General features: G+C 40.7%; 1 protein-coding gene across 1 annotated transcript in view; it reads right to left on the bottom strand.

Moving 5' to 3' along the window:
* The window catches only part of LOC128641937 (uncharacterized), a 469590-nt gene that overhangs the window by 256943 nt on the left and 196562 nt on the right, over positions 1-16085 (bottom strand). Inside the window, exon 10 of the mRNA XM_053694531.1 lies at positions 1511-1861. Coding sequence (XP_053550506.1) covers positions 1511-1861 — 351 coding nt within the window. The remainder of the gene's footprint in view (positions 1-1510; positions 1862-16085) is intronic.

Below are 16085 nucleotides of genomic sequence, written 5' to 3'. Positions count from 1 at the left end.
GTGAAAAGAAAAAAAAGAAAAAGCATTGAGATAAGGGGCGACCTGCAGGGGCTTCGAAACATGCAAACTTATAGGTTAAAACGTACCTTAATAAAACAATGATATGCAAAGCTATGGAGTGGGTACTGAAGAGGTTATCTATCTTTTTAAACAATAAAGAAAATCAAATACACTGTCCCTTTAAGTAATACTGAGCACATGTACAAAGGATACATAATACCTGACGTTTATACATTCATGCACAATACAATATAGTAAAATATTAGCAGAGATGTGGACAATACAAATTGATACACCTCCAATACAACCTCTATGTTGATGACACAGATACCTATGTATCTTCTCCTAACCTATTATTCATGTTATGTCACTGGCTGTCTCACTAACATCTCTTCCTGCTGAGTACACCTATCATCACCAACACCAGAAATATCTATAATTGTAGACAACTCCCCACTCACTCCTGCACCTCAATTTCACTCTTTTATGAAATACTCAACCCTGTGCTGTCCTTTACTCCCAAAATGTACTCTTTTGCCAAATCCTGCTCCATCCATTTGCAGAACAATTCCAAAAGTTGTATCTTTATCACTAAAGACACAACAACTGGACCACTCACTTTCTGAAGCGCCCCTCCCCCACAGTTATCAATGCTGACTATAGACCACCAAAGGCTCTCATTAAAATGGTAATTCTTAAATTACAGTTCATTCAAAAGAAAAGAAAATGTCAGAAAGTTTGTGCAGCTTTAATTCTTCCCTCAAAAACTACAAAACCTACCTCTCTAGCCTCATACAGTTAAACTTACATCTAAGAGCAGTTCTTTTAGTCTTAAAATGAATAACAGACCCAGATATACAGCCAGCTTGGCTTGCAAGCTACCCCCCCCCCTTTTGTTTCTACACAGCCCTCAGATGTTTCCTATGTAGCAGTGTTCTCTAATTTATTCACTCTCTATCATTTTTACCCCATGTATAGCAGGTTTAAAGGGGATAAAAATGCTTCAACTGAAATGTGGATCTGTGCATTTCAATTCAAAAAGAACCATTTTTGCATTTTACTTCCATTAGCAAACATGCTTCTAGTAAAAGGTATTTCTGTCAGCTGCATACACACATATGTTGTGAGTGCCACGTGCACCAACGGTCAAATGGTATACCTTCTCATAAAGTCAGTGATGACTTGCATGACGATGACGCAAATTAAGTCTTCACTGCCGCAATACACACCACCGCCAGCACTCATGGTGTTTGAATCCTGATCCTCTAGTTGCATGTAGCATATGTCCGTATGCCACTGAAACAGTAATAACGTTTACTAGAAGTGTTGTTGCTAATGGATGTATATTGCAAACATGCTTTTATTTAAAACTGAAATGCACCAACACACATTTCAATTTGGACCGTTCTGTCCCTTTAAAAACATTTAAAAATGTTTAATTTGGTGCGATATGTATATTTTTTATTCACAATAAGAACAAGTTTGCTATATACTAGTGCGGCTTTTGTACCTGTTATTTGGAGGGGCCCTGTTGATTTTGTTTGTTTCTTTTTTAATTTAGGATGATCCACTTTACAGATAAACTCAGCCCCTTGATCAGTCTTCACAGATGGAATAAAAGTTAACCGTGATTTATAGATAAATGTGCCATCTTTATGCTTCTCTCGCTGGTTATCCGGAATCTTATATTTGTCACAGTCAGATAAAGGAACAGATTTGTTACTCTGCCTTTCTTTTCTTAACCACTTCACAGTCAGACTATCAGGAAATACATTAGAAACTGTACACATCAGAGTCGCTGGTTTATTGTTAAAAATACTGGGTATTGGTATTTCCCTAATTTCAGGTTCCCAAGGGAAATCTAAAAATATAAAAACAAACAGTGAGATAATTTAAAATGACATTCAATTAAAAATATACACGTTTAACTATGGATGTAAAACAAAGAACACAAAGGCCTCTAGTTATCAAGCCGTCAACCTCAAATACGCTGGAATTCTGCAGCGTATTTGTGGCAAGGCTGATTCGCCTAATTTATCAAGCCCTGCTGCCCAGTAAAAGTAGAATTATGTGACGTAAGCTTCAATCCGCCGGACTCAGTCCGACACAGATCGATTCTTACGTCACTCCAGATGTTCCGAACGCAAGTTCGGCACAATCTGACTACTTTTGGAAGTTATCAAATGACTACCAGGTACGCTCTGCACTTTTCCGGCCCAGCTTACCTGGTTTTCAATCCGCCGCCCTGGAGGCGGCGGATCCCATAGGAATCAATGGGAGTCTGACCATAGCGAAAGTTCATGTTCGCTGCTGCCTGACATCCCATTGATTCCTATGGGAGCTGTCTACACCTAACACCCTAACATGTACCTCGACTCTAAACACCCCTAATCTGCCCCCCTACACCGCCGCCACCTATATTAAAGATGGTAACCCATAAACCGCCGCTCCCGGAGCCCACCGCCACTCTAATAAACTGATTAACCCCTAAACCGCTGCTCCCGGACCCCGCCGCCACCTACATAATACCTATTAACCCCTATCCTGCCCCCCCTATACCGCCGCCACCTATAATAAATTTATTAACCCCTATCCTGCCGATCCCGTACCCCGCCGCAACTAAATAAATTGTTTAACCCTAAACCGCCAGTCCCGGACCCCGCCGCCACCTATATTAAACTTATTAACCCCTAATCTGCCCCCTACACCGTCGCCACCTATAATAAATTTATTAACCCCTATCCTGCCCCCCTATACCGCCGCCATCTATATTAAACTAATTAACCCCTAAACATAAGTCTAACACTAACACCCCCCTAACTTAAATATTATTTTAATAAATCTAAATAAAAAAAACTAAATACTTACTTATAAAATAAACCCTAATATAGCTACAATATAACTAATAATTATATTGTAGCTATTTTAGGATTTATTTTTATTTTACAGGCAAATTTCAATTTATTTTAGCTAGGCACAATAGCTATTAAATAGTTATTAACTATTTAATTGCTACCTAGTTAAAATAAAGACAAGGATAGGGGTTAATAGGTATTATGTAGGTGGCGGCGGGGTCCGGGAGCAGCGGTTTAGGGGTTAATACATTTATTATAGTTGCGGCAGGGTCTAGGAGCGGCGGTTTAGGGGTTAATAACTTTATTTAGTTGCGGGGGGCTCCGGGGGCGCCGGTATAGGGGGTAGAACAGTGTAGTTTAGTGTGGGTGCTTAGTGACAGCTTATCAATAAAGCTGGGAAAAAGCCGAAGAGCAGCGAGATCGGATGAGTGATAACTATCACAGTCCGCTGCTCATCGCCCCGTACTTGGTGCGCGGCTTTTTGACAGCTTTTTTGATAACTTTGGCGAGCATATTCAGGTCCGCGGCGGCGATGTGAGGCGAGCTTAGGCGGGCGTATTGGGGCCAGCGAAGGCAGGTAAGTAGACGGCTTGATAACTAGAAGCCAAAAGCTTTACAATGTCTACTAATTGATCATTTATCTCTGAGAACTGTAGGTTTCCCTCTGCCATCACAGAGGCAGGAGAGGAATGGATAGTGCAAAAACATGCACGCAATACTTGATCCGTGCAGGAGCTAATTTATAAGATAAATATACCCACAAGACATTTCAAGGGGAATGTATGTAAACCAATCCAAACGTTGCTAAGAAATCTCTCTCCAACTTTTTCAAATATGCTCTTTTTGAGTTGTGTTTGGTGGCCTTCCCCATCCCTGTCGCTATGTTTGTTTGTTTGTTTCTATCATAATGGACTAGATTCAGTAAAATATTTTTTGGGTCTTGGAGACACTCCAACAAATTCTGCTGGAAATTTATTATTTTGTGGCTCTCTAAGGGGTATAATTAAGTATATTTCTCAATGACAGGAACAAATACTTTTTCTAAAATATACCTGTCTGAGAATGTTAGCTATATTTATTTTACAATTTGTATTTTTGTAGCAAGAAGAAATTAAATATTAGTTTTTTTAATAAAGCTTTGTTATTGACAAAAACCACAATGTTCCATTTAGGGTTGGGGAGGATTGTGTCACTTAATATTACTTCTGTGCATTTCAAGCATTACTAAGATGTCCCTTTATATGGACATGTAAGTCAAAGTTTCATTATTTTACATAGAGTGTACAATTAAAGAAAAACAATGTTATATTTTACTTGAAATGTATTGCTTTCTCTTTGTATCCTTCTGTTCCATTAAAGCATACTGAGGTAGGCTCAGGAACATGCATATGTCTTGAGCACTATATGTATAACATAACATTATTATAAACAATGCTACCCTCAAGATCATGAGCCTACCTATGTATGCTCTCTTGGAAACTTTGAACAAACGATACAACAGAAAATAAGTAAATTTTTTACCATAGAAGTAAATTGGGACCTTTTGTTTCTACAATTTAATGTTGACTTTCAGGTCCCTTTATTTAAAAAGTCAAATATTATAAACCAAAGTTATTAAACAGCTAAAGAGAAATAAGGCCCCAACGGTTTCACCGCAACCTTCTACAAAGGGTTCCAAAATTATTTAACCGACTTCTGTTATCGGTATTTGCAGAGCCTAGAGATCAAGGTTCCTTCCGTTAAGAATTTTTAGAACCAACTATTTTGATGATCCTGAAATGCGGGAAAGGATCCAACTCAATGCGGTAGTTATAGACTCATCTCTTTGATAAACTTGGACGTGAAAAATAAAATTGATGCTTGTCTGATATTCTTTTCTTTCCTGGCATGGAGAGTCCACAAATCCATTCAATTACTAGTGGGAATTCAACTCCTGGCCACCAGGGGGAGACAAAGAACACCCCAGCAAAGGTGTTGGTATCACTCCCACTTCCCACAAACCTCCAGTCATTCAGCCGAGGGAATACGAAAATAGAAGAGGACACAAGGGTATAGAGGTGCCTTTGGTTTAAAAAAAAAAAAAAGACAAACGCCATCTTAAAAAAATATTAAGGGCGGGTCATAGACTCTCAAAGCCAGGAAAGAAAAGAATTTATCAGGTAAACATAAATTTTATTTTATTTCCAATAGCATGGAGAGTCCACAAATCCATTTAATTACTAGTGGGAACCAATACCCAAGCTAGAGTTCACAGAATGGAAGGGAGGGAGAACAAGATAGGTGTATCGAAACAGAAGGCACCACCACTTGAAGAACTTTCCTCCTAAAGAAGCCTCAGCCGAAGAAAAAAACATCTAAAATGCAACGAGGACCAAGTGGTCCCCTTGCAGATCTGTTCCACACAAGCCTTATTGTTAAAGGCCCAGGCAGAAGAGACAGCCCTCGTGGAAAGAGCCATAATCCTCCTAGGAGGCTGATGTTCAGTAGCCTCAACAGCCAACCGAATAACACTTCTCAACCAAAAAGAATGTGAAGAAGAAGAGACCTTCTGACCCTTACATGCTCCAAAGAGTACAACAAAAGAGTCAAAAATCTCTAGTTGCCTGCAGATAGAACTGCAGAACATACACAACATCCAGGTTATGCAACGGAAACTCCTTATGATAAGAAGTAGGACAGAATGAAGGAACACTTTACAATGCCCGGTTTAAGCAACCGGTGAAAGGTTTATATGATCTGAAGAACCAGAGATACAAAAGAAACGAATCAGATATACGTATTCTATATATAGAAAGTAAGGATAAAACAAGAAATGTTTAAATCCCTCTACATTAACATATGATAAGAAAACCTAAAGCTTATAACATATCCAGATAAATTCCTACTGAGAAACAGATAGGAATGAAACATGCCAATGTTAACATTAAAATAATAAAAGCATAAGGGTAATGCTAAAAGCGATATTAGTATAAACCTCTACTGAAGACAGAGAGGGAAAAGATTTGACTATTTACAGTAGAAGAGGAAACAAACAGAGATACTGTGATAACAATATCAAGACATACTTCTACTATATAAGTTAGGGATATTAAATCCCTAAAAACACCCAATATATATATGCCCCTAGAAAGGGATATAATAAGCAAACTTAGAATGCTTAGAATGCTTAGAATAATAAATAGCATCAGACTCTTATGATGTCAAGACAATAAAGGGATACGGAATGTCACAAATTTTAGAAATTATCCATTCAAAATGTGAAGGATTTCTATAGAAAGATATATATTAGAGTCCTATAACCATGCCTGTCACAGACATAAGAAAAAGATCCCCTCAATAAGAGAGATAAATATAAGTTCCTATACAATAATAGGACAACATATATGCTGTAGGCATTTTCAATAAGAGAGGTAAACATAAGACCCTTTAAATAAAATAGGACCTCATACATTGTTTAACCCGAAATAGAAATCACCTCCACAAGAGAGATTAATATATTCCCTATTTATAAAATAGAACTACAGACATGTCACAGGTAGAGTAAAAATTCACCTCATAAGAGAGAGAATAAAATAAGTAAACAGAAAGATTAACATAAGCCCCTGTTAAATCTGATAACCTACATGTTACAGACATTAGAACAATATCACCTCAGATTAGGGAGATAATATACATATTTCCCTTTATGTAAAAAGGAAACTTTGATAAGTAAAAATATATAGTACATGATACTATCAATATTTGACCCAACAATACCGAAAATGCTGTCAGTTTGAGAGATAGGGAAAAAGCTTATAATAGAAGGGCCATAAGCATGATCATTTTTAAAACTACCACCAGATAGCAGCAAAAATGATGGAAAACGGGGCGTGTCCGGGCGGCAGTCATGAAAGGCTGCAATACTTGGAGCTCTGCACAACATCAGCATAATCCGCCGATTATCAAAGGCTATGTGACCCATCTGTTTTGTTTGTCTACAGTTATGGACTTATAACACACTGCTCTACAGACTGATACTACTTTTGCCAGATTAGCCTAAATTGAAGCCCAAGTCTGGACCGTCAGAGGGAAGGCGGCGGCCACATTACATTCTCTTTGACACCCCCCCCCCCCCCCCGGTTCTCCGGGTAAAGCAGTTCTGGAAACTGCAGCGATTGGAACTGTGGGGATAGAAATCGGAGTCTGTTCTACAGCCTCTCTTATGCGCAGAGCAGTGAAGGCAGGTGGAGAGGAGAAAAGAGAAAAACCCCAGCAACAGCCACGCATCGGCCTACCTAAAATGGAGCCAGCCGTTAAGCTGAAACTACAGGAAGTGGAAGCACTACTTACAGCTCACTTTGAACAACTCACTAGGGTTTTCAAAGAGGAATGGAGCGCTTTGAGGGTTGAGTGCGGCTCGGCTGCCAGGAGGACACAGTCATCAGCGGTGCCTCCAGCTGCCTGTGACCCGCCTCCTGAGCAAGGTTCCGTGACAATGTGGCCCTTGGATCGGGCCGCCACAGCTGATGACTCTGATCAGCATACAGAGGACTCAACTCTTCCCGGAGGCAGCCCGCACATCTTTCTCGAGGAGACTGAGATGGAGTGCAATGCAGTTGCGCGGAGCACAGTGGATGGCATTCTTGGAGTGGACGGAGGGGTAAGACCTCTTCTGTTGGTCACAGAGAGCCGACTGGATAGGGTACTGGATGATTCGGCTGCAAAAGTCCTTGATAGCTACCATATCATTATCCAAGCAGCAGCTGAGGACTCTACCTTACAGATACAGCCTTATGCCGATAATTAATCACACATGGCCTCTTACATCTCTGCGACACAAACTGTGAGGATTAGGGTGAGACGCTCACAGGTAGCTCCAGCTCAGTCCCTCGACTTTTATTTCTGGAAAGAGTTGTCTTGCTACCCTTATGTTCATTCCGTGAAAACATTGGGGCTAAGGAGCTGGCAACTCACTCTCTTGGGGTACAATATTATATTTAATGTCCCTAGCACTGAACGGCACGGAGTGGGCTGAAAAAGAGACATAAGAATCAGGTCCTTCTCACTATAATATACATAAGGACACCTTATTAACCACTGCAGTAGCCAAGAAGTCCTGGTTTGTTATATTGAGCCTGCATATAACAAGGAAGAGGGGGTATTATCCAAACTAATTTGAGCGGTAAAGGCTTAGACATAAGACTGCCATATTTATGAGGACTTCTAGTCTGAATGTGTACTAATGGCTGCAAACTGTCCTGTATTTTAGACGTTTTTCCCTCTGGGTATGATGTATATACTTTGCATGTGTCTTATATGAATCAGAGATAGGCTCCTATAAGTATACATATAATTTTTGCTCACTGGTTCAGTTTTGTTGGTATCATTTCCCCCCTCCCCCCTCCACTAATGATGTATTCATATTCTGTAGCCTCCACAATGTTTAATGTTTAGGTTTGATTGGAGCTGGTTCCATAAGATGACCAATAAGTGAAACACAGTATAGGTCTTCTATTAAATACTCGCTTTGTTTTTCTAACGGCTATTACTTCACACTCAGAGCATAATTTCTGCTTGTAGATGCAGCAACCTATAGTCTTGCCTCACAACGCTACCTTGCAAGAGCTACAGTGACATTAAAGACCTAACCCCATAGAATGCTATCTCTAGAATATCAGATTTGAACTGTACTTTGTATGATATTTATATTAGAAGTAGTGTATATCCTTTCACTATGTATTTCTTTATTTTCCTAATGCAGGCTGGGGTATTTACATATTATGTTCTGTTGGTATGCTATCCGCGGCCGGGGTAGCATGCCCCTAGCCTTATCCAGAGAGTCCATCAAAATTACTAGCTACAGGAAATCACACATTATTAAGTGCTTATATCATGTGGGGTTAGATAAGCTGGAGTTCTGTAAATTAATAATTAGCTGATATGTAATAATAATTCTAGCACCCACATATTTTATTTTTCAGAGGTTTTACCCAGCACATGTGAATAGAGCTCCTAGTCTGATTGTATAAGAGGGGTATATAGTTATTTGTTATAATAGTACCTTACAAGTTTGGTAGTATAGCTTCAACCCCAACGATATAGGGCGACTGAGGATAGACCATGAGATTTATAGCTCTATGTATAATTGTTATGGGGGTTGTAGATGCGAATTATAACTGATTGTGTTTGTTCTACCTATATTTTTGTGTAGAGTATCATCATTAAATACTCACTGTTATTAAGAGAGCTAGGCAGCTAGTTATGGATATGATTATATGTTACACTGAGCTCCCTATGATTCTAACTTCCTAGAACTTAACTACATTACTCTAGAAATCTAGCAGTCATATATCTGGATAGATCAATTCGCACAACTGTCTGTGGAGATTTCATCTCATATCTTGTATTGTATAGTTTTGCATCTTACTGAACTACTATAATATAGCACCTATAACAACTTGTCAGGTTATCAGGCTCCGATATTATAGCTTTCTCTGAAGGATTAAAATTCATCCCCATTTTATTTTCTATATTACTTAGTTTTAAAATATTTGTTCAACCATAGTGAAAATTGTTTATTCCATCCCTTGTAAAAAGAAAAAATAAGATTCACTAATTGGGATCCAAGAGTGGTCTCTAAAAGTTTTTAATAGCCCTCTTTAGCTAAATAGCTTGTCCTAAGACTCTGAGCGCTCCAAGAGAGGCCTTATTGATCATTTAGAGGGTGTTTAGTTGACAGGGCATAATTTTCACATCCTGTGTATACTAATGTCATGTACTTTCTATTTCCGTGTCTAAATCTGTTTATGGTTTGACTGTTTTGTAACTATTTCTTTGTTTACTTTGCGCTGACATTTCAGCTTTGTATGCCTTATTATGAATCTTAATAAAAAAAAAAAATGATGGAAAACGCAATATAATTCAGAGAAAAACACATCTGAAAATAAAGGTGCTGACATATTGGATCTTTAAGAAAAGGATCCCCTCTCAACAAAAATAATATTATAACATTAGTCTTTGTGCAAATAACATTTCTACACATATAAATAGCCATATTCTGACTAAACAGAAGAAGCATACTATACACTCAGAATCTGATCAGTGACCAGCCATTTCAGGTATTAACCTAGAACTCCAGGTCTATATAGCAGAGCTGATGAAACAATAAATGTCTGCGGCCCGCAGATCTTCCCTCAACTGCCAAGGGAAAAAAAAGAGGTGCCGTATAAACATAAAATACTCAGTAAAGCAGAGCAGAACGCAATAGTTCAGAAAGCCTACGATCTCCTGTAAGAGATTCTTCCTGACAAGAGCCGACATATGCAGAATGTACCAAAAACTAGTACAGCGGCGCTATTGAAACCGCCCACAATGGCGGAAAGGAGGTGCCGAATAAACATAAAAATCCTAAATAATTCAAAAACAGAATGCAATACTAACATTCATAAAGTCTACGATCTCCATGTAAGAGATCCCTCCTGACAAGTGCCAACATATGTAGAGCACACCAAAAACTAGCAAAGTGGCGTTGTGTGACCGCCCACAATAGCGGAACATACCTAGCAAGAGATCAGGACCAGAAAAACCCCATGGCGTGGCGAAAACACAAGTCCAATTAGGATTTACCTCTTGCTTCTAGTAGGCGAAACGGCCTCACTGCCGCGAACACAAACATGCAGGGGAGGAGACTACGATGACATGACAAAACAGCCTATGTAATATAAGCATACTGCTAAATCAATTAAATAAATAAGCAGGCTAACTGCGCCATCAACGGTCCGATCAATCAACAGAGGGAGAGAAGACCCCATACATAAATAAAATACCCTTACAAATATGCCTGTGCATGACCACAGTGTTATCTTTATGAAACACATGAACTAACACCCTCTAGTGGTGAAAAACTGTCAAAATGTATTTAGAAAAGAGGCGGCCTTCAAGGTCTAAGAAATTAGCATATGAACCTCCTAGGTTTAGCTTTCAACTAAGAATACCAAGAGAACAAAGCAAAATTGGTGATAAAAGTAAATTGGAAAATTGTTTAAAATGACATGCCCTATCTGAATCATGAAAGTTTATTTTGGACTAGACTGTCCCTTTAATGGCCCGGTCCCTCAGCAGAGGTAAAGTGATAAGACCCAAATACAAATAATTAAATGCCCTTACAAATATTTAAAACATATTACCCATATTTGAAACAAACAGACCGTGCAGGGAAATAAAGTGGTATATAACCTCTAAAAGAGAGCCGGTCCCCACATACCATACAGGCTGGGTCCCTATAGGAATGCTCGGCCATGGAAGCGGCAAATCCCTAATCATAATACTGCTCTGCCGTAACATATCTAAAAAATATCAGATATATTATTAACAGATAAACCCCATCTGGAGGTAGCAGGTCCCACTAGGTCCCTGATTGTCCCAGTCCTTCTGAATATGAATTAAAGACTTTACCCTCCAGGGTCTTCAGCTGTGGAGCAGTCACAGCACTTCTAGGTGTGTTAACCTCATATGATCACAAGATACAAGAAAATCAGAGTAACCAACCCTGGTTTTCTATATCAGGGGCATCATACATTGTTGGAGTTCAAGTAAGGACTACCTCACCGACCTCCAACAGCTAATAGCCAGCATTACTCTTACTAAAGAGAATTACATGGACACAGCATTGCCCCAATCCTTGCTTGCAGGGAAAAGTACCCATATAAAAATTAACCATTAGATTTTCTTCAGACACCATCTTTGCACATCCACCCTAATGAATGAGGCAAAGAATAACTGGGGGTTTATGGGAAGTGGGAGTGATACTTAACAGCTTTGCTTGTTCTTTACCTCCCCCTGGTGGCCAAGAGTTGAATCCCACTTGTAATTGAATTGATTTGTGGACTCTCCATGCCATTGGAAAGAAATATATTCAAGATTGTGGGCAAATAGACTCTGCACTATTCTACCCTCTCTGCTTCATACTGACCAAGTCAGTTTTACTTTTGGTAGGCAAAGACTGAATATGTTTTCAGAAGCTAAGACATTAAAGACTTCCATGCTGGCCTTGTCATTAGATGCTAAGAAGGCATTTGACAGGGTCAAAAGGAACTAGTAATGGGTGGTCCTGGAAGCTTTTGGATTTCCAATGGAAGTTATCACATTCATTACGGGCCCTATACTCTACACCATTTGCTAAAGTTAGATAATAGGAGTAAATTAGAAAGTTGTTTAAAATTGTATTCTCTATCTGAATCATGAAAGTCCAGAGTAGACAACAAACAAAGCAGATGTTTGACGAAAATCTTTCGTAGCTTGTAAATAAAACTTTAAAGCAGGAATCACATCAAGATTGTGTAATAGACGTTCCTTCTTTGAAAAAGGATTAATACATAGGGAAGGAACAACAATCTCCTGATTGAAATTCTTATTAGATACCGCCTTAGGCAGAAACCCAGGTTTGGTACATAACACTACCTTATCTGCATGGAAAATCAGATAAGTGGAATCACACTGTAAAGCAGATAACTCCGAAACTCTTCGAGCCGAGGAGATAGCTACTAAACATAGAACTTTCCAAGATAAAAGCTTAATATCTATGGAATGCAAAGGTTCAAACGGAACCCCTTGAAGAACTTTAAGAACTAAATTTAAACTCCATGGCGGAGCAACAGGTTTAAACACAGGCTTGATTCTAACTAAAGCCTGACAAAACGCCTGAACGTCTGGAACCTCAGCCAGACGTTTGTGCAAAAGAATAGACAGAGCAGAAATCTGTCCCTTTAAGGAACTATCTGACAATCCCTTCTCCAATCCTTCTTGGAGAAAAGATAATATTCTAGGAATCCTGACCTTACTCCATGAGTAACCCTTGGATTCACACCAATGAAGATATTTACACCATATCTTATGATAGATTTTCCTGGTGACAGGCTTTTGAGCCTTGAAGTAGAAGGTCCTGCCTTAGCGGCAGAGTCCATGGTGGAAAGGATGACATGTCCACCAGATCTGCATACCAAGTCCTGAGTGGCCACGCAGGGGCTATTAAGATCACAGAAGCTCTCTCCTGCTTGATCTTGGCAATCAGACGAGGGAGCAGAGGAAACAGTGGAAACACATAAGCCTGGTTGAAGGACCAGGGCGCTGCTAGAGCATCTATCAGCGCTACCTTGGGATCCCTGGACCTGGACCCGTAACAAGGAAGCTTGGCGTTCTGACGAGACGCCATGAGATCCAGTTCTGGTTTGCCCTAAAGTTGGATCAACTGGGCAAATACCTCCGGATGGAGCGCCCACTCCCCCGGATGAAAAGTCTGCCGGCTTAGAAAGCCGCCTCCCAGTTCTCTACTCCTGGGATATGGATAGCTGAGAGATGGCAAGAGTGAACCTCTGCCCATAGAATTATCTTTGAAACCTCCAACATTGCCAGGGGGCTTCTTGTTACCCCCTGATGGTTGATATAGGCTACAGTCGTGATGTTGTCCGACTGAAATCTGATGAACCTGACCACAGCTAGCTGAGGCCAAGCCTGAAGAGCATTGAATATCGCTCTTAGTTCCAGAATGTTTATCGGAAGGAGGACCTCCTCCTGAGTCCACGAACCCTGAGCCTTCAGGGAGTTCCAGACTGCACCCCAGCCCAGAAGGCTGGCATCTGTCGTTACTATAGTCCATTCTGGCCTGCAGAAACTCATTCCCTTGGACAGATGGACCCGAGATAGCCACCAGAGAAGAGAATGCCTGGTCTCTTGATCCAGATTTAGTAGAGGGGACAAATCTGTGTAATCCCCATTCCACTGATTGAGCATGCAAAGTTGCAGTGGTCTGAGATGTAGGCGGGCAAATGGAACTATGTCCATTGCCGCTACCATTAATTTGATTACCTCCATACACTGAGCCACTGACGGACGAGAAATGGAATAAAGAGCATGGCAGGAAGTTAGAAGTTTTGACAACCTGACCTCTGTCAGATAAATCTTCATTTCTACTGAAACTGTCAGAGTTCCTAGGAAGCAAACTCTTGTGAGAGGTGAGAGAGAACTCTTTCCTTCGTTCACCTTCCACCCGTGAGACCTTTGGAATGCCAGAACAATGTCCGTATGGGACCTGGCGATATGAAAAGTTGATGCCTGTATCAGGATGTTGTCTATGTAAGGGGCTACTGCTATACCCCGCGGTCTTAGAACCGCCAGAAGGGACCCTAGAACCTTTGTAAAGATTCTTGGTGCCGTGGCTAACCCGAAGGGAAGAGCCACAAACTGGTAATGCCTGTCTAGGAAGGCGAACCTGAGAAACTGATGATGATCCCTGTGTATCGGAATATGTAGATAAGCATCCTTTAAATCCACGGTAGTCATATATTGACCCTCCTGGATCATAGGTAGGATGGTTCGAATAGTCTCCATCTTGAAGGATGGGACCCTGAGAAATTTGAACAGATTTGAATAGAAGCCCTGCCCCTGTTCCTCCTTTGGAACTGGGTGGATCACTCCCATAACTAGTAGGTACTAGTATTACAGTAGCAATGTAAGAATGCCTCTCTCTTTATCTGGTTTGCAGATAATTGTGAGAGATGAAATCTCCCCTTTGGAGATAAAGCTTTGAAATCCAGAAGATATCCCTGGGAAACAATCTCCAGAGCCCAGGGATCCTGGACGTCTCTTGCCCAAGCCTGGGCGAAGAGAGAAAGTCTGCCCCCCACTAGATCCGGTCCTGAATCGGGAGCTACTCCTTCATGCTGTCTTAGAGGCAGCAGCAGGCTTTTTGGTCTGTTTCCCCTTGTTCCAAGCCTGGTTAGGTCTCCAGACTGGCTTGGAATTTCCCTCTTGTTTTGTAGAAGAGGAAGATGAAGCTGCGTCACTCTTGAAGTTTCGAAAGGAACGAAAATTAGTCTGTTTGGTCCTTAACTTGTTGGGCCTATCCTGGGGAAGGGCGTGGCCTTTTCCTCCAGTAATATCAGAAATGATCTCCTTCAGTCCAGGCCCAAATAGGGTCTGCCCTTTGAAGGGGATCTTGAGAAGTTTAGACTTTGAAGTGACATCAGCTGACCAGGATTTAAGCCATAGCGCCCTACTTGCCTGAATGGCAAAACCTGAATTTTTAGCCGTTAGCTTGGTTAAATGAAAAACGGCGTCAGAAATAAATGAATTGGCTAACTTAAGAGCTTTAAGCCTGTCAAGGATATCATCCAACGGGGTCTCTACCTGTAAAGCCTCCTCCAGAGACTCGAACCAGAAAGCCACTGCAGCAGTGACTGGGGCAATGCATGCAAGAGGCTGGAGAATAAAACCTTGTTGTATAAAGATCTAGGAAAGCACAACTGTCCTCGACAGGAATAGTTGTACGCTTAGCTAGGGTAGAGACTGCTCCCTCCACCTTAGGGACCGTCTGCCACAAGTCCCGTGAAGCGGCATCTATAGGAAATATTTTCTTAAAAGCAGGAGGGGGAGAGAACGACACACCTGGTCTATCCCATTCCTTAGTAATAATTTCTGAAAACCTCTTAGGGATTGGAAAAACATCAGTGTAAACAGGCACTGCAAAGTATTTGTCCATTTTACACAATTTCTTTGGGACTACAATGGTGTCACAGTCATCCAGAGTCGCTAAAACCTCCCTGAGCAACACGAGGAGGTGTTCAAGCTTAAATTTAAATGCTGTCATTTCAGAGTCAGACTGAAGTAACGCCTTCCCTGAATCAGAGAAGTCACCCACAGATAGAAGCTCTCCTGCTTCAACTTCTGCACATTGTGAGGGTATATCAGACATAGCTACTAAAGCGTCAGAGAGCTCTGTATTTGTTCTAGCCCCAGAGCTGTCCCGCTTTCCTTGTAACCCTGGCAGTTTGGACAATACCTCTGTGAGGGTATGATTCATAACTGCCGCCATGTCTTGTAAAGTAAACGCATTGGACGCGCTAGATGTACTTGGCATCCCTTGAGTGGGAGTTATAGGTTCTGACACGTGGGGAGAGCTAGATGGCATAACCTCCCTTTTGTCAGTCTCAGAAACCTCAGGTGATTAATCTTTAAAAGCCATAATATGGTCTTTATAACTTATAGAAAGGTCAGTGCATTTGATACACATTCTAAGAGGGGGTTCCACAATGGCTTCTAAACATAATGAACAAGGAGTTTCCTCTATGTCAGACATGTTTAACAGACTAGTAATGAGACCAGCAAGCTTGGAAAACACTTTAATAAATGTGAAAAAAGCAATAATAAAAAACGGTACTGTGCCTTTAAGAGAAAAAAACTACCACATAAACTGCA

This window comes from Bombina bombina, chromosome 11 (genome assembly GCF_027579735.1).
Source record: "Bombina bombina isolate aBomBom1 chromosome 11, aBomBom1.pri, whole genome shotgun sequence".
Taxonomy (NCBI): Eukaryota; Metazoa; Chordata; class Amphibia; order Anura; family Bombinatoridae; genus Bombina; species Bombina bombina.
This window is presented reverse-complemented; position numbering and strand designations above follow the sequence as displayed.